The sequence below is a fragment of the Camelus bactrianus genome, chromosome 5 (genome assembly GCF_048773025.1).
Source record: "Camelus bactrianus isolate YW-2024 breed Bactrian camel chromosome 5, ASM4877302v1, whole genome shotgun sequence".
NCBI lineage: Eukaryota > Metazoa > Chordata > Mammalia > Artiodactyla > Camelidae > Camelus > Camelus bactrianus.
The window spans coordinates 65,772,451-65,795,286 of record NC_133543.1 but is presented as its reverse complement, the minus strand read 5'-3'; the positions used below and the strand labels follow the sequence as shown (position 1 = coordinate 65,795,286).

Here is a 22,836-nt window from a genome sequence, read left to right as displayed (position 1 = left end):
CTGGCTGCTTAATGAATGACCAGGTCAAACTTTATTCTGCACAGTGACATAGTGCTACGAAGAATCTATGTACTCACGGAGATTAAGATTTGAATCTTGGCTCTGCTGTTACTAAGTCTTTTGGTCAATCTACTTTATATCCCCAAATCTGTTAGTCTTTATAAAAAGTGGTAGTGATATTTTTATACAGAGTCATTCTGAGGACTGCTGAAGAAAATGAGATCGTTTAGCACAGTGCTTGGTATTTAATAAACTAGTATTTAATAAATTTGTCTCAATAAAGTAGGAGAACTAAAACTATTATATAATAAAAGCCAAAAAGTCTCCTTGAAATTGCTCCATTCTACATGATCCACGCATGTTATAGAAACCAACTATAATCAATTACTCTCTGGCTTTTATCTACTACTTTGAAATTATATAAATGTAAGTAAAAGGAAAAGGTGTTTGTCATGCTAGATCCCCCCATGATTTTAATGTCCCAGTGTAACTCCAGGAATTTAAGAAATGGGAATCTGATATTTAAAAAGGATGATGAAATGTGTGTATATATATTAGCAAATATACCCATGACTCTGTATTTAAAATAATGACAAAAGGAAAAGAGTGGATATACAGGGTACTGTTTATCAAATGTTAGAGATTAAAATTTATAGGAAACGTTGCATTGAAACTTTATTAGGTGCTAAGTATACTGTATATGATCTTTTTCCAGAAACTTCTTTTCTAAATTTAATATGGTAAAAATTTGATAAGTTACTATAATTATATCTGCTGTTAAATTAAGTGGTATAAGCTTACTATGGAGGTATGTGGTGATCTCATTAAGGAGGTCATGCAATTGGTCAACCATATGGTACCAAAGAAGTTAGCCCGAGGGAATCAGAAACACACTGGTTCGGTGACTATGAATTGGTTAAAGTCTGAAACTTCCTCTGTTAAGTGATCCTGTGTGTGAAGGTCAAGGCATAGCATTTAGGAAATATATCAGAGAAATGATCTCAATGCCTCTACTTTATATGTCTCAAGGTCAGTATATAGATAGATGTATTGATTTGGGGCCAAAGTATTTAACCTATTGGTTATGATTTTCAGTAGAAATAGAATTGTACACTAATAATTTTACCACTACCTAGACTAGTGCATCTGCACCCAGTGGGTGAATCAAAGGACTGGCATGCTCTGTCTGTCTGCTCAAAAGTATTTGTTGACAGGGAGATCACTACCTCACAAGAACATCTGCTACTATAGTGACTGGACTACATAATATTCTTCCTAGTATGAAGTTACGTGGGGGAGAATGACAATGAAGCAGGAGCTAAAACACTGCAGGAAGGAAGGAGGGACCTGGGGACTGTAGATGACCTCAGTTAGGAGAGGAAGAATGGCAGTTTGATAAGATGAGACTCAGAGCTAGGGGATGTTAGGAAGAAAGGAAGGAGAAGGAAAGTCAGTTCGCCTGTTGGCCAGGTGTTCTGGAGAGAGTTGTGCAGAAAAAAACATCCATCACTTGTGGAAAATGTTCAAGGTTGGGAAAGGTAACAGGATTTAGGCTCCTCAGAAGAGAGCTGGTTTTCTCTGGAATGAGAAGAAGCACGGTTGTGAGGGGCGGTGGACGACAGAGGGGAGTTTTCTGATGATTGATGAGTTCCCAGGGACCCGGGTACAGTTCCTTCTTCAGAGAAAACAACTTTTTTTTTTTTTCATTTCACTGGTTTAAAAAATAATTCCACTATGTCCCCAGATTTATTTTATGTCTTATAAAGAGTCATAAAATAGAGGGAGATAAAATAAATTAGAAATATGAAGCAAAAGGAAAAGAAAGCAAGAACATAGAATAGAAATAGTCAAAAATCCTGTAAATTTACTACAAGTGGATCATAAACTAGGCTTCAAGTTCTTAGCAGCAGCATAAAGAAACACAATCAGTTAATGAAATGACTTACTGTTGACAAGGTTAAACAAAAATACAAGTGTTTCATATAGAAGATGGGATTTTGATCTGTAACTGGATTAATACACGGTTTCACTGGCAGAAGTGTTTGATAGTTCATTAAATTTCAAATAGCCTGTTTTATTTTTATAGTAACTACGAATATGAAAAACAACCTCACAGTTATTATTGACTCTATTTCAACCTATCATCTTCTCTGCCTCGTTGAGGTACTTTGGAGAAATACTTCTCACTCTCAATCAAAATGAGACATAACATTAACTACTTTTGCCTTTACATTCTGTCCTACACAGTTGCCTGTCTAAGTAACTTTCTTTATAATTATTAACATTGAATTTACTCAACTATGAAATAATTGGCTGTGAAATGCACTTTGAGGCACCGCAGCGTATATATGACATACAGGCAACTCAAGCCTGGCTTTAAAAATGATTCTCCTAGTACAGTTCCCACCTCCAGTAGATCCACTAAGCTTTTAAAGGTCTCAGTGAGTTTCTAGAGTCAAGTTTTCCAAATTGAAAATATATGAATCAAGACATTTTGTCAGTTTTATTTTTCAGACAATACTTCCTTCTTTCCTTATCTGCACACTGTTAACGTTGGAAGTTATAAGTCATGACACCCTTTACAGTCCAAGGTAGTGACTGCTGAATCATTTCTGCTACTTAGCTCTCCTAAGTATCACTGATAGCATTATTTTTTGAGATATTCTGTAGTACTAAATCAAGAATAGTAGTTATCAGGGGAAAAAATGTGCTGGGCCAATTATAATAAACATTTAAAAAATCTGTTAAGACTTTATTTTAATAAGTATATGTCAACATAAAGTTAAATCCAGAGAGCTAGGATGCAGGGAGGTGGAGATTTCTGAGAATTAATTTAAATGTACATCAATTACTAGAACTTTATATTATACAGAACTATCAAAGTAAACATGATGACACCATTACTGATTCAGGGATTCACAAGGCATTAGCTAGATAACTGTGCGTGTAGACATTTGTAGAAATCATTCAGTGAGTGATTTATACGCAAAGCCCATGGCAGTTGTGTTCATACCTATTTATGTTTACCAAAAAAGGAGGCTTTCTAAGAAAACTCCATTAGAATGTCCTTTAAAAGCTCCTTCAAGAAGTTATGTTCTGCTGGCATTTTGAAATACTCAGAGACTGAATGAAGTTCCTGCAGATGGCTGGAAAGCACAGAGAAAGTGATGATTTCTAACATCTACTATGTGTCACGTTCTGTTTTCAATATAATACTTCATATAAGGGTAGCAAAAACAACAGGAAAATGTTCCAAAAGTTTGTAGACTGAAGGCAGATAATTTTCCCCTTCAGTAAGGTAATTAACATCCATTTCTACATAAGTTAAACTTATAGACATTCCCTTACAGACATAGTGAATAATTTACTCTAGCTTATTCCTATAGCACTAAAAACAAACATGCAAGAGTCTCCTTATTAAAACTGAGTCTAAGTTCTAATCCTGACAAATTAGAAAATAAGTGTTCCAAAACATACATATAATTTTTCCCTAAGAATCGACTTGCCAGCCATGGGGCAATCAAGACAAATTAAATGCTTAATGGAACGCTTCCTTCCATGGCTATCAGATCCAGCTCTCCTCCGTCCCTCTCTCTCTTCTTACTGGAATTGGCCCAGTGTATAAGCATTCATTCCACTCAACTAGCATCCTTTTCTACTCAAATCCTCCCACAACTGCTTCTAACCCTGCCAGGGGTTTCTTGAGTACTAGAATCCTAATAAAGCATGAGTGGTCTAGCTATGCAATCAGGGCAAATGAGTAACAAGTGTACTTTCCAAACAAAATGAAGTTTATAAGTTGAGGCATAGAAAAATATAGCTCTGGAAAACCTCGTACAGAGGAAGAAGGGACCCGTTAAGTGTTCATGGTAGGGAAAGGGCAGCCTTGGAGAGGAAGGGATGACAGCCTACTGGAGATGCATTCTGGAAGGACATGGTGACAAAGGATACTTGTTCTTTCTGTTCTAGGAATTAATTGCTAGAAACTATTCATCAGAAGAGCAGGAATCTATCAAGAGATGAGACACAGAACCATCCTTCTTCTAACAGAACAGAGTAAGACACAGAAAGTCTTTAACAGGGGACATTCTCTACTTATATGAAGACAAAAGCCTTCAAGTTCTAATTCCCAGTGGCATGCTATGGGGAGTAGAAGCTCATGCTCTAAAATCGTGCTGTCTGAACTTGAGAACTCTGCTGATTAATAACTGTGTAACCATGGGCAAGGTATTTATTCTAAACCTCAGTTTCCTTATTTTGTAATAGGGGCCACAATAGTGACCTCCATATAACTACATTACCTACTTCACAGTATTGACATGAGAATGAAGGCAGAATATATGCCTGACAAGTTATAAGCAGTCAACCATGCTAAAGTATATGTTGATCGGTCAGCATATACCAAGGACCAATCACTAACACTCACCCAATTAGATCAAAGTAACAGGTTAGAGGATGTGAATTCAGGGAAGGGGAAGTTGAGAAAGACAAGGGTCAGCACTGAGTGAGTGTGGAAGAGAAAATGCAGGGAGGTAGGGGTACTAAAAACAAACGACTACACAAATCTGGCTGCGTTAAGCTTTGCTAATTACAGATGGACATTCAGAAAATCTTCATGGTCATATGTCAATACTACACAAACACATCCAAGAACCGCTTAAGTAGTTCCACTGCCCTGGACATTTACACCTTATTTTAGCCCAGTCAATTTTATTATAAGACTGTTGTACCCAAAAGATTTATTTATCCAGGTATCAGCAGTACAATGGATTATTCAGATCCTGCAGTGTCCTTTTTATTCTCTCAAATCATCACCTTTGGATGATTTTAATGCTTATTAACACTGCCACAGCTGCAAGAGCACAGAGAATTGAAAGTAAAGCCACTCAATTTTGCTGCTCATTATTAGCTTCCTATAAAGACAGGTAGGGAGCAAGGTGGACACTACTGATTAAAATAGGTTTTACCTGTGTACTTCATTTGTTTTTGTTTTTTCCCACTTGTATCTTCCAATACAAATACCCTTATCTTTCCCAGTGCTTCTCAAGTAGACTGCAGTCAAAATGCAGGTCTCTAGGCTCACGCTGGACCTACTAAATCAGATTAAGTGAATAGGAAATCTGCATTTTTTAAAATAAAAGCACACCAGTTTAAGTAGTACTGATGGATTCTAAATAAACCCAAATAAGATTATTTCTGCATGTTCAGTGGTAACGTTTCTTGGTGCTACAAAGCATTGTGACAAGCACTTAATCTGGTCAAGGATATGGATGCCCTACTTACTAAAAAGTCTGTTTGTATTAGGATGGTACAGAAAGGGTGTGTACAGGTTAGGAAAATGGAGTTAATGGGGAGCAAGTAGCAGCACTCCCTTGGACTAAAACCCACAACTCTAAAAAGCACCTTTCTCTTTTTCATATACTTCCATGTTGCTTTAATGTCAAATTCACAATAGAAGGTGTATACATGATATTAAAAATACTATCTTTATCTCTTTCAAAATTTAAGAGTAGTTATACAATATATTCCTCTATTACTGCGTTTCTGAAACTAGAGAAGGCAGCTTGGAGAGGGAAAACATTATATTTCAAACAGGTTGGAAGCTAAAAGAACTTTATCTGCATAGAAGACCAGGTTTCATTTATCACACGGTGTGACAAGTAATTTGAGCACTCTGAGGTGGTATTCCTGTTGGTGAAATATAGTAATATTAATTCTACCGCACTGTAATGCAAAAGCATAAACAAATGTAAGGTAGCAATACTTGGCAAAGAGATGTGGCAGTTTGCAAAGGGATAGAAGTCACTACTCTAAATGGCAGAGGTAATTTTGGAGTTCACAGGAAATGGCTTTTTGATATTTGTGATTGCTTTTTAGACATTTCATCTTGAGGGAGGATGAGGTACAAATACAATACAATATTGATGATTCCTGTTATTTAGTACTTGAAAGGAACTGGCTCATCACTCAGGGAAAAAAAAAAATCAAGTTTTGTGTTTTTTCAGGTTTTGAGAAACTGCTTATTTAAAAAATGCTATGCCACCATGCAGATAGCCAGATTTAAAAGCTGGTACTGTTTGTCCTTTGATCCGTCAGAGGTAGTAAATTCAGAGTTCTCATACATATGGACACTTATGAGTGCATATATGTACAGGTGTGTACCTGATATGTATTTGTGTACACACACACATGAATTTAACTTCAGCTATTTCAAAACCAATTAAAATCCTTGAATAAAAGAGAAAAATGGGACAGAAAGAAGGGAAAGTCTCCTTTGACTCCGTAGGGTGCAAAGAAGCCATAATGAAATTCTCAAAGGCAAAACTCCTTCTCCACAGGAAGCCAGCTTTCACCTGATCCTCTGCAAGTGCCTTTGTTAACTGAGAAAAACATCCTTTCCTTTGATGCTGTTGAAACTTGAAAACAGTAGTTTGTTCCAAAATAATTTCACAGCATGAGACAGATTTAAAAACAATTTTCGTTTCTTTGTTTTCCTATTTATAAGATTTCTGACAGGAATTATTAGAGCTCTTAAAATGCAAGATCACAGCATTAGCCTTTTAGTTGTTTAGTGTTTACTGAGTGATCAAAAAATACTATGCTCTGTATTCTGGACTTTTAATTCTTTCCTGCATATCTCCAATCTAGAAGTTCCCTAGGACCTAAAATTCAATGTCTAGAACCAAGAGATCTCCCTGATTGGAACCTCATTAGTCCCTATATCAAGTTCACATCTCTCAACTACACTCCTGTCACCAGGAATACACCTGAGGGATTAATCTCATGATTCTTTATCTACTTTACCTATATACATTCTCTATTACAACCATATTGAACCTCAGACTTTCTAAGATTAGCCATATTCTGGAGTGTCTCTGGGACACTGCTCATGCTGTTCCCTCTGACTGTCATGGCCACCTCACCTCAATCGCTAAGATCATTTCTACCAGTTTTTAATCTCCATTAGGAAGTCTTTCTTCACCCCTCCCATGGATGGTCCTCAGTACAACCCAAGGTGCCTTATGTGTAAGACAGAAAGCCAGTTATATGATATCTCTGGGATGTGCAGATGTCTTGACACTAAATTCTTGGCCAAGATAAGAATAAGGTCTTCTGAAACCAAAATTCCTTCTACAAATGTTGGTAGTTCATAACCTGGAGATGAGTCTTGTGTGACTAACTAGAACTTAGAGAGCTGTGCCTGGAAGCTTCGTGGGCTCCTGATACTTTTGTGTAAACTATTTCTCTTGCTTTCGTTCCTTTTGTTAAAGCCTTACATGAGGAAGGACATGCATGAGATCCAAGGGGTCTTGTGTGTCTTTACAATCATCCCACTTTGTGTAATCTTTGGAAACAGTCTCTTCCCTGGGACTGTGAGGCAGGCATGTTATACAGCTGGAGTCTGGCATCTAGTACATGCTGCAAAGAAGAGGGCTGAACCAGTCTGTAAACAACTGTAAAGTAAACATTCATGTCTTTTGTTGATCAGAGATTCTGATCTGAATTACAAACTTGGCTCTTGGAACTAGGTTAAAAGATCGTTACTGTTGGTGGGAATACAGTTTGGTACAGCCATTGTAGAAAAAAGTATGGAGATTCCTCAAAAGACTGAAAAATAGACTTACCATATGACTCAGCAATCCCACTTCTGGGCATATATCCAGAAAATATGAAAACTCTAGTTTGAAAAGATACCTGCACCCCAATGTTCACAGCAGCACTATTTACAATAGCCAAGACATGGAAACAACCTAAATGACCATCAACAGATGACTGGATAAAGAAGTTGTGGTTTATTTATACAATGGAATACTACTTGGCCATAAAAATGACAACATAATGCCATTTGCAGCAAAATGGATGTCCCTGGAGAATGTCATTCTAAGTGAAGTAAGCAAGAGAGAGAAAGAAAAATACCATATGATATCACTCATATCTAAAAAAAAAAAAAAAAAAAGACAAATGAACTTATATATAAAACAGAAACAGACTCACTGACATAGAATCCAGACTTGTGGCTGCCAGGTGGGAGGGGGTTGGGAAGGGATAAACTGGGAGTTCAAGATTTGCAGATACTGACTGGTATATATAAAATAGATAAACAACTTTATACTGTATAGCACAGGGAAATATATTCAATATCTTGTAGTAGCTCACGGTGAAAAAGAATTATGAAAATGAATATATGTATGTTCATGTATGACTGAAGAATTGTGTTGTACATCAGAAATTGACACAACATTGTAAACTGACTATAACTCAATAAAAAAAGAAGATTGTTGATTTATGCCTTAAAATCAAATCCACTGCGGATGCAATTACACACATCATCTCATGAGGAGATTCATGGTGAAACTGAAAATAAAATCATTTAAATTTGTAATAGTCCATTAACTATTTTTTTTTAACTACAAAGTTTTCCATTTTATACTGGTGGTCATTGAAAGAGTCCACTTATTCAATTAATGTTCTGTTATTTGGATCATTCATTATAATGTCATGTGTGTTTGCATTCTTTGCAATTTTTATTACACTGGAAACCATATGAGAACATTACTTACGAAATCTACTAAGTAGATGGAAAAAAGGATTTATTCATTAATTCATTATAAAAGTCCAAACTAAATCTGCACAAGTATCACTGACACAAAGTTCACAGGTCTATGCTCTGTATCACGTCTCTGCTGTAAAACTTTCCTGTCTTACTTTGCCAAAAAGGACAGACAATTCATTGATTACAATACCCGATTTACTATTTTAACCTGCAATTGCCACACTTACACATAAACATATAATTCATCTGTAGAATTCTAAGTTCACTTCTTAAATTATTTAGTTGCTGTTTCCTCTTTCTACACACTTTTTAAAAAGTAAATTTAGTAACATGCTTCTCCTAGTAAGGCTTGGGGCATATTCAGTCTCACCCATCTTCCCTCAGCAGTTCCTGTAGCAAATTATCTGGTCTGAATATTTGCAAATGGAAATAGTTTCTCTGCTTCTAAGATTTCCTTTGTTTTCATTCCGTCATCTCGGCAAATGTTTGTGTGAGCAAGCCTGGAGTAATACCATTCTAATGAGCAATAAAAACAGACATGTAACCAAGTGGGTGGTGTAGTAATCCTCAGGAATAAATGCAAAACCCGATGGAGCTAAAGATCAAGCTTTAATTATTTCAGATTGTAACTGAGGATCAACTAAAGGTAGCGCAAGCCCCTTGACTGCTTGCTTGCTGCCCAAGGCACCATTTCTTATCTGAACCTGCAGTCTGGGGTCAGGTGATTTATGCTTCTCTGACTCTAAATCTCCTAGGAAGTAATTAACTATTGCTGTCTTGCCCCCCCCCCCCACCATTTGTAGTTCCATCCCAGATAAAATCTGCCTGAGAAACAGGGCAGGGAGAGTGGGAGACTGTGCAAGTCTCTTCAATTTGGTTCTATTTCATAACACTGCATCTTGGAATAGTCATGTTATTCTAACATGCAAAGAATCAGGGACAAATCTCCTAATGAATGTGTTGTATTCTTAAAACTCCAATCTGTAAGTTGGTTGTTTGAAACTGTGGAAGCTATTTTCCATAGCAACAATGCTATATCGAATCTTTGTTAAATCTAGGTATACCTGAAAGAGAGAAAAGAGGAAAACTAACATTTAGTGAGCCTCAAATCTTGTGCCAGGCACTGTACAGATGTTATCTTGTTTCATTGTCACCAAAGCTTTACGAGAAAGGTATCCTCTGCATTTTATAGTCATGAAAACTGAGTTAAATGCTAGGCTTACCACTAAGTTGTAGAGTTAACTTTTGACTCTTTTCTATGACACTGCAAAGCACAATGTTTTGATTATAGAAGACAGCCTGTCCAGATCCAAAATTGTTGGTTCTGTTGTACTAACAGCATAACAGCCCTTAATCACCAGATCGTTATCTTTGAATAAGTGAATGTGTTGTTATATTTTGAAGAACACAGGCCTCATTTTCTTGTTACTGCTCCTTCTGAGCAGCCTTCCCAGTAGAGTTGAGGACTTCATTTTTTGGTTCCAAGGCATTAGAGATGTTTGCTGGGACTTAAGTTAGGCCCATAAGCTGCGTTATTAAAATTTAATGATAAAGAAAGAAGTCTCAGGCATCCACAAAGAAAAAGTTAGACACCTTCTGGGGGAAGTGAGGTAGATACAGACATTTTTCTCAACGAGAATGAATGAAGACTGGGCAGCAGGGATTCACGTTCTGAGGGGAAGAAAGATCTAAGGTGATGGGCAGACATTCTCAAATGTGAAGTACCTCACGAAATGCTGGAGTTACTGAGCCTCTTTTGAAAAAAGAAAACTTATTGAAGAGGAAAAGCAAAATCAAAGACAGATCTCAGGAAGAGAGAAGAAATGGTACATGGAGTGTTGGTGATCTGAATTCATTTCAATATGTAATTAAGATTAAGCTACTAGGGGAATTACAGTTTCAGGACAAAATGTAAATGTTGCAAATCCTGGCAAGTAAAACTGAAATAAACACCAGAAATCAGGGAGTGGAACATGCTAGAGGGAGGAAAGGAAAGCAGGCTCTCCACCTCATCATTCAGATGGACATGCTGTCAAAAACCGAAATGTGCTGTTAAGGAAAAATGTAAGGATGCCAAACACTTAGTGACTTTTCATAATGGTCTTGCTTTAACCCTAGAGCAATCTTTTAGGAACTAATATCCTTTTTGGCAAAGATACACATATCTGAAATGTAGTAAGTCCTTTGGTTGATTTCTTCTTTTTTTTTTTTTTTTTCCCTTCTGTTAAATTCAAGTAAAGTTCAATGCCTTTTATGGTAAAATAGCATGCATGGTAACATTTCCTTCTTATAAAGTTAATTCTCTGTATCTATTCATTCCCTGTCTCAATCTCCTATATGCAGTTTAATGTAACTATTCTACTGCTTAGCGGGGGATACGAATAGTCCCAATCTCAGTGGGCATTTGTGAAGATTAAATGAGATAATAAGTGTAAAATGCTTAGAAAGTTACTGGTTTAGAGTTGTTTATATACTGTTGAATGTTGTTTTTAAATTTATATATCTGTTCTTGCATTTGTATTTGCTCAGAGAGAGATGCCTAGACTTCTGTTAGTCAAAAGTGAATACTTGGTTATTTCTGCCTGGTAGGATTTTGAGCAGTGTCTATACTTCTCTGCTCTTCTGTACTGCTTAAATGTTAATAACTGGCATATATCATGTTTACAAAATAACAAGGTTATTATAAGTAAAAATAATACAGTGCAGAACTATAATGTGAACAATTGCTTCTTCCATGTTTTAGCGTGTGTTCTCTCTACTTTGAGATATCTTTTCTCAGACTGCATAAATCATATCATAGCTTTAGCTCCCCAGGGAACTTTCTTTTTACCGCTTTGCTATCACACTCTACAAGATACAGAGAAAGGAGGTGCTCTGATACAATCTAGTATAAAGACTGACATTGGACTCTACTTCTTTGAATATGATTTTTAAAGGTTCAGAAAAAGGAACTGCTTAGTTTCAGCAGGAAGAAAAAAGAGAAGATGATAAACACTTTCTTGAAAACTGAAGAAACAGGCACACAATAGGAGACCATTCTCAAATGTAAAAATATGCATAACCGCTCTGGAGATGAAGTTTCCCATAGATCATAAAATTAGGAGAAAGAAAAAATGACTTGAGTTTGATTTAAATGTACATATTTCTCCAGGGATGAAAGATTACTTCATCCAAATGCCTCTTAAAATGGAAGACCACAGGGAGCTGGCATCTTGGTTTGTACTCAGAAGAGATTCTGTCTCTGAAATGAGCTGAATACGTTCCTTATCTCACAGCACTCAAACGACAAAGAGAAAACTCTGGAGGCAACTTTCTTGTACCTAAAGCTTTCTAATCAATATTTGAAATGCAACCATATATCTATTGATAATGCAGATTTGACAGTTAAATCTAAATAATTTTCAAAACCCTGGTATCTCCTGTTCTCTTTTACATCCCACAACAATCTCTCTCTTTTCATTCCCATTTCTCATTTCTTTTTGATCCTTTGCTCAAAGAACACCTCTTTGTTAATTTTCTTCTATTTAGCACACACTTATTTTAGTTACTCATGGAAACCACTGCTGAAGTGATCTTGATGAAAACATTATATTTTTTTTTACCTTTTTCAAACACTTTTTCCGCAAAACTACAATATCTCCTACCTGTTCTTTCTGCTCAGATCCCTAAGTTTCATATTCCAGGCTTCAGAATGCTACTGCATGACCCCTTTGAGACCAAATCAGACTTTTCCTTTTTCGCATTCTTTGGTCATGATCAGGCTTTCTTGTTATTTCACATAGTGCCGAACACAACCATGTAGAAATAGGAAATAGGTAATAAATGTATCCACCATTCAGAAAATGCCCGTTGAAATAACTAGGTGCTCTCAAGTTGAAGAAGCATTTAAAGATAGATAACACCATACACAATTTTATCCAGGGATTATATTAAGAGAAACATCATTAAGCAAAGCAGAATAAGGGAAATAAAACACTTTATGAAAGCTTAGATTTTGTGGCCTGTGTTACGGAGGCATATAGAGAGACTTGAATCTACTTAGCTTACTTACATCTGTGCCAAACCCTGGTTTTAAATGATGTCCAAGGGGTCAATTAACAGATACGGCTCCACAGAGGAACCAATTTTACATATAATAGATGCTAAAGCAGACATGTATACATATGTTATTTTGTCTTTGGGTTTATTCATCTGCCTACTAAGTAAGTTATCTCTTTAAAATTGGGAATAGTATGTTATAGTGGAAAGAAAAATGGATGTTGAATAGGAGACTTCTTTCGCTACCTGGTTGTATAAGCTTTTAGCAAATCACTTAACCTTTCTGGGCTTCAATTTACCTTATCAAGAAAATGATGGAGTTGGAAATAAATAATTCTTGAAGTCCTTTCAACACTAAAAGTCTCTGACTCTGTAACACATATAATGTCTTAAAAAAAAAAAAAGACACTGAAACCCACAGAAAAATGTAAGTAAAAATTAACATGGAGTTTTTAGTTTCTATTCAGTAACTTCTAATGCTATATTACACTTTTTCAGAGCTTTCTCATATAGAGTTATAGTTTACAATGATGACCTTCAACATGATGTTTAGTAACTATTAAATGTTCACTAGACTTCATGTGGTGATCATTTCACAATACATCCAACTACTGAATCTCTATGCTGTATATTTGAAACTAAAATAATGAATGTCAATTATATCTCAATACAAACAACAATAATAAGTCAGTAAGAATTTAAAATAAATAACTATTTCAGTTAGCTGGGAAAACTTGGGTGGGGAGGAAACTTTTTTAAAGTAGGCATATGATTTTCAAAAATTAATTTTATAAATTCACCTCAAGAATTGATAGGTTAGGTAATGTTCAGTGTTTATTGTCATTTCTCTTCTTCCATTTATTCTTCCATTTTATAAGCATGTACCAAATATAAAGTCGTAATTCAACAAACTTCCAGTTAGTACTATATTCTTATTTGTTTTCACACTGGTTAGCATGAAAAATGCTTATACCTTCTCACTCTAAAGAAGGCAATGGAAAAATAACATATTATAGCTTTCTAATTTTCTTCTAATTATGTGTCAATGTTGCTGTGGCACATAAAGGGACATTTCCAAATGGTTACAGATGCAGAATTATTTCAATAAATGTGATGGTGTATATCATTTTTTAATTGAAGGGAATGACAATGTTTAGTTTATACGCTCATTCAACAAATTAAAAATATCTGGAATAAATATAAGTTGTACATATTAACATTACTAAAGATCAATTCTAAAGTCTAAGAAAAAACATTTTAAAGGCTCTACATAAAACTGATATTTTTGAAGTGGTTCTTATACTTTGAGATTAACTAAAAACTTATTTTTGAATAAATGAAATGAATTACATTGACTACAGTTGAGTTCTTCATGATGTTTATGTTCCCCCAGGTAGCTACAACCAGCAAAATTGGCAAATGCTGCTGTTTCCTGCTATCACAAAGCAGCTCTAAAGAATCTTATGAATTTGAAATTTTAAACTATTTTGGATGTTTTAGCAATGCATCTCATTAATCACAGGGATGTATCTTTTGCCCAAATTTAATGATTCCATAGGGTTCAGTTTGAATATGTTTTCTTTCCCAATTTCCTTTTTGTTTTGGCATAACTAAAGATATCATTTATTTCTCAGACTCAAATTTTCTTCTATTAAGTCATAACCCAATATTAACATTTCACTGAAGTAGTTTATTAGATAGTCACAAAAGATAATTTGAAAAGCATTAGTAAAATCATTTAGTTATATTAAAACCTTTCTTTACCATGATTCATTAGGCCACATAATGTAACTTTCTCTCTTCATTAACTTCTTACTTGTAAAACTGAGTAACAGTCAAAAAAGATTTATTTAAACTTCTTTATATTTCTGTATTTGATTTTAAGACCAAGATGACATTTACATTAACATCTTGCTCCAGAATGCAGTTATTGAAAACTCAAAATAATAGGAAGGTATGATTACAAAGGAATTTTTCTTTAACAATCAAACCTTCTCTTGTATATTAACCTACAAGGTCGGCAGCAGTGAGTCTCCTGCCATGATGGCAGAAAAAGCCATTCCTTCCCCAATTCTCTCAGGCTAGCCTCTACAGATACCGAGCCGGATCTCACTGTTTCTGATTTAACAAGAACAACAAAAATATGATACCTGAAATGTACTCAAAGAACTCGGATCTCTGTTTTTCAGATAATAGTGTGAAGGCTAAATTATTCTCAAGAGATAATGACTAGTTAAACTACAGAGTTGACAGAACGTTTTTTATAATAAGGATATTAATAATAATAAGCTTTTGATACATGACACCGATCTAAGGGTTTTTATTTAAATCCCATAATAATCCAATAAGGTAGGTACAATTATTAATCTCATTTTACAAACGAGAATACTAAGGGACAGGAAAGTTACATAATTCAGATATTAGTTGGGGGAGCGGAAATTGGAACCAAGATAGTTTGAGAAGTGGCGTCTCCAATCACTGTAACAGGATACAGCAACTACATGGCTATTAAATTCTGATGTTATCAGTGGAGTTTTTGGGGTGCATCTGAGCATATCACATATTTAGATTCGAATTCCTATATATCAATGACTATTGAAGAGGTTTAGTTAGAAGTTTCAAACTTAAATGGCTAAGAAGTTGATTCTAATACTCAAGTTCTAACTAACTCATCTGAGGTTGCATCTGGTTTTTGTTTCTTTTTGTTCTTTGTTTTTTTGAAGCCAGGTTAAGAGTTTATAGGCTATAAATGTTCAGGAAGATTAAATTGTGATGGTTGAGAAAGCCTATTAAGGAACCCACACAACTCGCTGAGTAAGGAAGATCTTGAGGGTCACAGCTCAGTCAAGCCTTCTCTCTCATCAACCACATGTAGTGGTAAACAAAGCATGTTTCATGTATGAAACTCTGATCCCTCCAGAAATCACTGAAATATAATATCTTTTTTTAAAAACCTCTCTTTGACCTTCATATTTTACTTTTGGTCATCATCTCCTTAGTATTCTTCCAAAATTCTTTGTTTCATGTGCCTGCTCTCTCTCCCCAGGGAAGTCATAAGTTTTTAAGGTCAAGGTCCATGTTCCTATTTGTTTTGGATTCACTCACTTTTGGAACTTAGACCACAGTAACAGATAATCAAGGAATGCTGACTCTCTTTACTGCCACATGGTGCAAAGTAATGTCATAATCACTTTAGAATTGTATTTTTATATACTTTAACAAAGCTAGAAATTTCACAAATAGATAAATACATCAGCCCTTTGGGGGGACAGTTACACATTTTAGAATAAAACATTTAATAAATAAATGTTTTTTAATGAATTATGTCATAATTCTTCACCTGGGAAATGACTATCTCTCACCCAAAGAACAGTAAGTTCATTAAAAGTTTTCTATTATTTCCCCTTGATAGAAAAGACAGTTCAGGTCTCTCATCAGAAGTTGGGAGAAATGGAAGATGCTAGTCTTCTTTGTTTTAAATTTAAAAAAAAATTTTAGTCTTTCTTAAGGGTGATTAAAAGTTATTTTTAAATGTATGCTTTAAAGTTCTAATCAGAGCAGCAGTAGAAAGCTAATATACAATCTCCTTATAAAGCTTATCAGCTTTATCTGCAAAATACACCCAGATGTCCACTCCCCTTGTCCTATAGCTCCCACCAGCTCCAAGCCCCAGTCAGTCTCCCTGCCGGGACTCCTGCACTGGACTCCGGATGTCACCTTTGCCTTCCCACAGCTAATTCCTGTTAAAAACTTGTCTCACTTCCTGTCACTCTTTCTCTCAAAACTCTCTTAATTGAAGGCTTTTCAAATATTATAGTGGCCTCTATCAGGGAAGGGAAACTTCCCCCTCTACTCCTCTTGAGTTCTTGTGGCTGGACTAATAATAAAATTGATACAAGACACATTAACAGGAGAAAAAGAACAAATTTTAATTCATGCACAATGAGGTCTCATAAAAATAGAACCTAAGAAGTGGCCAAAGTAGGAGGCTTTTATACTTTCACACTTTTTAGACAAAGAAACAATACATTTGGGAAGAACTGACAGGATAAAGAGGCTTGGGCTTGGGGTATGCAACTAGTGAAGAATCTAAATAGAATTTGGGCTTGGAGTAGTAAGTTAAAGAGGTAACAAGGTTTGCTCGTGTAGGCTCTGCGTCCAAATTCCCTATCTCTGGTGAGAAGGGTGTCCTTCCACCTCCAGATGCAGGGAGGGCACCCTTCACAGAAGGGATTTATTTCCTGCTTTCAGGGAGACAGAAAGGAGGGTCAGAGTGTTCCTCTTGCGCTGGCCATTTCTTAAGTAACTTTGATTCAAAATAATCAATATGCCACTGTGGTTTATTTTGGGGTGGTCTGTCCTGAGCCCAAGAACTTACAAAGCCCTACAGGAACTACACGGCATCCCCTGCCCCGTCTGCTCTACTCCACGTGTGCCTTTTGGATTGTATTTACTACTACTTCTCTGCATTCCAGCCATCCTGGCCCCTGACTAGTCCTTGACCAGGCAAGCTTGGTCCCCCCTTGCACGTACAAGCTAGCTGATCTGAAATACTCTTCTCCCGGGCAGCCACACCCCTCACTCCCTCACTTCCCTTGGGCCTCTGCCCTCCTCTGAGATCTTCTCTGACCACTTTATGTAACATAGTACCCTTCTTCCCACTTCTCCCAATCCCCAATATTCTGCTTTATTTTTCTCCATAGCAATTATTACAGCCTGGAATACTGTATTGATCAATACAATACTGTTATTACTACATTATATATACTAATAAATATACACTATATAATATATAATATACCGCATAGATAATATACTGTATTAATAAAATTACATGCATTACTTTCTTATTGTATGCCTGTCCAGAAGGGCAGGATTTTATCTATTTGGATCACTAATCAATTCCCATTGGCATAAATCAATTCCTCCTGCATAAATTAGGAGCTCAACTCAAATGAATATGTACGTGTGAATGAGTGCACAAATGAACCTATATTTGCATTTTACTATATTTTTCTGTCACTCCTACCATGTTTATTCACATATTTCTGCAATCATGTTAAGATATTCAATGAGAACATGTGGTTAAACTTACATGTGGATCATCTATTAAAAATTTAATTGCTCTTTTAAGTGAATCCTCATTATTATTTTAGGATTTAAATTACTTAAATCTGATAAAGTCTTCGGTAGTATTTAAAGGCAGGTCACTGTTTAAAGGCATTGGTTTTCAAACTCATGATTATGAACCACGATTTTATGGAACAAATTGATATTTACCACATGTATTCTGAATTTTTTTTCTCTTTTGTCCTATTTCATCTTTAAATACATGCCTTCTATGACCCACTGCATTGATTTCATTACACAGTTTTCTTCATGGAGCATAACCAGTAGTTTGAAAAACAGAGTGCACATGTAAATATGTAGAATTCCCAATGAACTAGTTTTAATGCTGTCCCTGCTTATTAAAAAAAAAAAAAACCAAAGTGAATTAATCTACACAGAAAAATACTGTTGAAACCAACTACTATTATATATCTACATATGATCTGAAAAAGGTGCACTATAAATATTAAATGTACATTTCTGAAATAGAATCTTCTATAACGTGAAAGAATGTATAACTAAAATATGTTCTTAAAAAAGAAACTAAAGGAATTAGAACATAAAAGCTGAAAACTATTACTTTAAAACTGAAAATATTTAAATGTAAATGTTATTACATATTTCCTCAGGGAGAATTTTAATTCTTAAACAGCTCTGTTAAATTATCGTATTAATGTCTAACCATGGATGCTAAAAGTGAATGAAGTGATGGGAATGTTCTAATGGTATGGTCATTCTCCCTTTTAGCCAGGATGAAAACAGATATTTTTCTTTTTCCTCATATACAAATTATTCTTCTGTTGCATCAGTTTTTCCCCTGGAATATTTATCACATCTTTATAAACATATATGTTTTTATAAACTATATGTTTATCTACTACCTTCTATAAACTTAGAACCATACCCTTAGACTATTAAAATAGCTTCCTAAGAAGTTTAATGTTATCCTATCCCTCTAGATCCAAATTAACTTCAGATCACTATAGATTTATCTTCCCCCAAATCCTATTTGATTAGCTTACTACACAAACTGCTTCTCCTGCCATTCAAGGTCTTCTCAATTCATCTTTTTAGCCTTGTCCATTATTCTTACTTCAGATGGTCGGTGTTCCATGTCAACTTCACCAAGTTATACCATCCAGTTATTCCATCAAATACTAATCTAAGTGTTGCCATGAAGTTATTTTGTAGGTATGATTAATACCTATAATCAGTTGACTTTATGTAAAGGAGTTTATTCTGAATCATCTGGCTGGGCTTGATGCAATCAATTTAAAGGCCTCGACAGGACTGTGACAGAATTGCTATTGTTCCTGAAGAAGAAGAAACTCCCCCTGTGGTCAGCTTCTGCCCTGGAGTTTCCGGGCTGCCCTTCCTGATGGTCTGCCATATGGATTTCAGCCTTCTCTGGCCAGCCCCCCAGTTGTGTAACTCATTCCCTGAAATAAAAGTGTATATGCATACATCCTACTAGTTCTGTTTCCGAGATGGAACCTTGACTGATCAAGTACTTTACCATCTTTAGTACTTCACACGCAGCCCAACTCTTGCCATTTTCCTCACTGACAGAGCTCCTCTCCCAGATGTCTCAGCCTGAAACGGTCATTCCACTCTTGACCCTTGGAAACTCTACCCCCCTCTTACTTTTACAAAACAGGAGTGACTCGCCATTCTCTGAATAGCCATAGCTTTCTATTAAGTGCCACTTGAATGGCAAAGAACAGGTCTGCCTTTCATGTTAGTTATTTTGTAAGAAATTCCCCTATGAAAATAAGCTCCAAGAATATATGTCATGTGTCATATAGCTCTGAAGTGTCAGCAACATTCAATCAAGGTTTAGCAACAGTGCCTTATATATAATAGTCATTTAATGAATTAATGAATAATTAAGTGCTATTCCATACATAAAAAGAAGCAAATCTTTGAAGTCAGATAGACTTCAGTTTTTTTAGTCTGGCTCTGTTTTACTAGCTTTGTGACAAAAGGCAAATTATTTAATCTTTCAGCCTTAGTTTTATATAAAGTGGTGATAACATTAATAATAACTGTACTGGTCCATGGAAACACTAAATCATGTAAAAACACACCAGCACAGTGTCTAGCATAAATTGGGGCTCAATAAAATGTAACTATTTTGTATTTATCTTGGAAAGACTATTATGCATTAATTCATTGAACATATATATTGAATACCTACTATGAGATAGGCACTTTGGTAAGTCCTGTGAACAATAAAAAATTAATTAATAATTGCTAACATCTATGACTAGTTATTTTATTCCAGATACTACTCTAACTCATCATGTAACACCTTTATGTCTATAACAACTCTAATGAGAAATTACTATTATCCTTATTCACAGATGAATAACCATAGACACAGAAATGTTAATTAACCAAAGACACACAGCTAATAAGTGCTGGAGTCAGGATATAAACCAAGGCAATCTAGTTCTAGAGTCTACATTTTTTTCTGTTGCACTAAGTCACTTCTCGTGGACATGCATTTGGTTTTCAGGTGGCATAAACTCTAACAGAGAAACTTTTCAATAATAACCACTAAACAATCAATTTAAAAAGTGCCACAAATAGGGAATTTGGAAAAAAAATAATATTCTTCAAATATTTTTAATGCTACTTGGGTACATATGACATCGCTCAGGAGGCCGTAAGAATGAATGAAACCAACCTGCTCTTCCACATTTTACTGATCTCAGTCTGGTAGCTGTTTCTGCACCCTCTACTTGTGTGGATATCCTACAGTTGTTATGGACCTGTGAATTAGCACAGGCTACTTTTCCATGTAGACAAGCAGATCTCCACTGTTATATTAACCCAGAGTTAAAGGTAGTTCTAATTGCAATATAATCTTTCAGTCCTTTATAAAACCAATTTTTCAAAATGAGGCACTTCAATCATTTATAAAAATAACTTCTGCTGGTTTCACTTGAAGGATATAATTCTACTATGATTGATAATACTAAAAAAAATGAGAATGTGCTTTAAAATAATAGTGGCTTTCTAGATTAAAATTTTCTATGAAGATTTCATCTAGTGTATCAACAGCTAACACGAAGAGTATCTGTGGAAGAGATAGATAATATAAACTCACTTTTTTCTCCCTCAGTGAAGTAAACTTTTCATGCTAAATCATGGTAATCAATCCTCATGTTAAGTTTACAGGGAAATTCACAAGTACTGTAGTGATTGCAAGTATGTTAGTTTCACACAGAAAACACTTTTGAGCATTTTTTTTTTGCTGCAAAGTCAGCAAGAAAACATACAGTTGCTGCACTCCACAAAGCTCACTGCAGAGCCACCATCTGGAAGAACTTCTTCTCAATGGCCTTTTAAATGTTACTTCCTGCTGATTTAGACTCAAACCAGCACTATAGAGGTTCCCTATTAAACACTGTTGACTCTCAGTTCAATAAAGTTTTAGAACATTTTTCCTGGAGTAATACCTCATAACTAATCTCTTTATATGCCAGTGTACAGTTTACTAATCCACTGTTCTCTTATAAAAATAATTTTATCATTTTCTATTTTCCCCCATGCCATCTCTGAAGGTCAGTTGCTTAAGTCTCTTATTTTCACTCTGTTATTCCCAAACCCAACTCTTTAATTCACTTTAGTGTCTTCCAAATTTAGATTTCTCTGAAGTCTATTTCAGGTTTAGTACTCACTAATTATAAAATAACACCTTTCTTCAAAGACCCTTTTGTAAATTGCATTCATTCATTTGTCCCGTTTTCCAACAGCAGCAATGAATCAATTCTTGAAGACATAGAGTATATCTATGTCTTTATTTCTCTATTAAAATTTCTTTATTAAATTTCCCTATTAAAATGCAGCCACCTGAACAAAAGATTAAAAAATATGCACTTCTTTCTATGTTGTCTTAATAGTTTAAGTTTTGTTTGTCTCCTTTTTTGGAGGTGGTAACAACACTCATTAAAATTGCAGCATATTTCCACACTAGTTTTTATATTCATCTATGTAATGCAACATTAAGTATTTTTAAGGGAAATAAATGTCAGTTGTTTCATTTCCTATAGGCCTTGATACTGCAAATAATTTTAACAATAGCCAAAATTGTTTGAGGAAAATAAATTTATGACTTAAATAGAACAAAGGACAGTCTTTTCAAAAAAGAATACTTATTTGGAAAGAAAAAATAACTTCCCATATTATGTACTACAAAATTATTTTATTTATGCAATTTTTTTCAGGGATCATCTATGAAGAAATACCAATGCATATGCAATCTTTCTCAGCTCAACCATAAATTAGCAATAATACTAAAACAAAATAAATTTCAAATATCATATAAACTATTTTACCTTTGCATTATAGGGAATGTAGTGTTTTGATAAAGCTTCTGGCGTATGCATCCATGTTTTGTCTGCAATGAAGAATACACAATGTTAAATTAAATCACAGGTTCTAAGGGTGCCATATTCATTCACTACCATTTGTAAGGAGTCTATGGGTAGGAGCACTTCTAATTCTGAGATTCTTTTACTAAACTGAGAAAGAATATCTAGTCATATATAAGAACAATATAACCAGAAAGTAGTTATAGGATTCTTTCCTTAATATAAAATCTTTTCCTTGTAAAAGCTTTCAAATGATAAAACAATCCTGAATGTCTAAAGAATATTAAAAAATAACATCAGTTGGGCTATGAGCAATTATATCAGTTATGTGAATAATTATGTGTTATCTTTCTTTTTTCATTCTATACTCTCATGAATTACAGGTTATTATTCTTAATTCCCTTTTCAATAAATAGTTAACTGCTCTTTACTCATGATTGTTACTATTCTTTAGCATAAAGAATTAACCATGTAGTAAAGGAAAATTTTAACATTAATCTAACAACTTCACTTACAGAAAGATGACATAAATCAATCTACCAAGTTCACTTAAAAATCAATGTAATATTAGAATCATTTTTTAGTCTCAATTTAGAGAAACACTGATTCAGTGTCCACTACCAGGAGTTTCGGACTTAACCTTGACTTAAAAAACCTTAAATGCAGTAATTTAAAAAGTAATTTGAAATTATTACACTAACTAGTGTAAAAAATAATAGAAATAAAAGTAATTAAGAAGATAGAAGGTATTAAAAC

General features: G+C 34.9%; 1 protein-coding gene across 6 annotated transcripts in view; it reads right to left on the bottom strand.

Moving 5' to 3' along the window:
* GULP1 (GULP PTB domain containing engulfment adaptor 1) overlaps nucleotides 1–22,836 on the bottom strand; it is a 228,981-nt gene that overhangs the window by 57,625 nt on the left and 148,520 nt on the right. For all 6 annotated transcript variants that reach the window (XM_074364013.1, XM_074364012.1, XM_074364017.1 and 3 more), the window contains one exon: nucleotides 22,045–22,106. In XM_074364013.1, coding sequence (XP_074220114.1) covers nucleotides 22,045–22,106 — 62 coding nt within the window. The remainder of the gene's footprint in view (nucleotides 1–22,044; nucleotides 22,107–22,836) is intronic.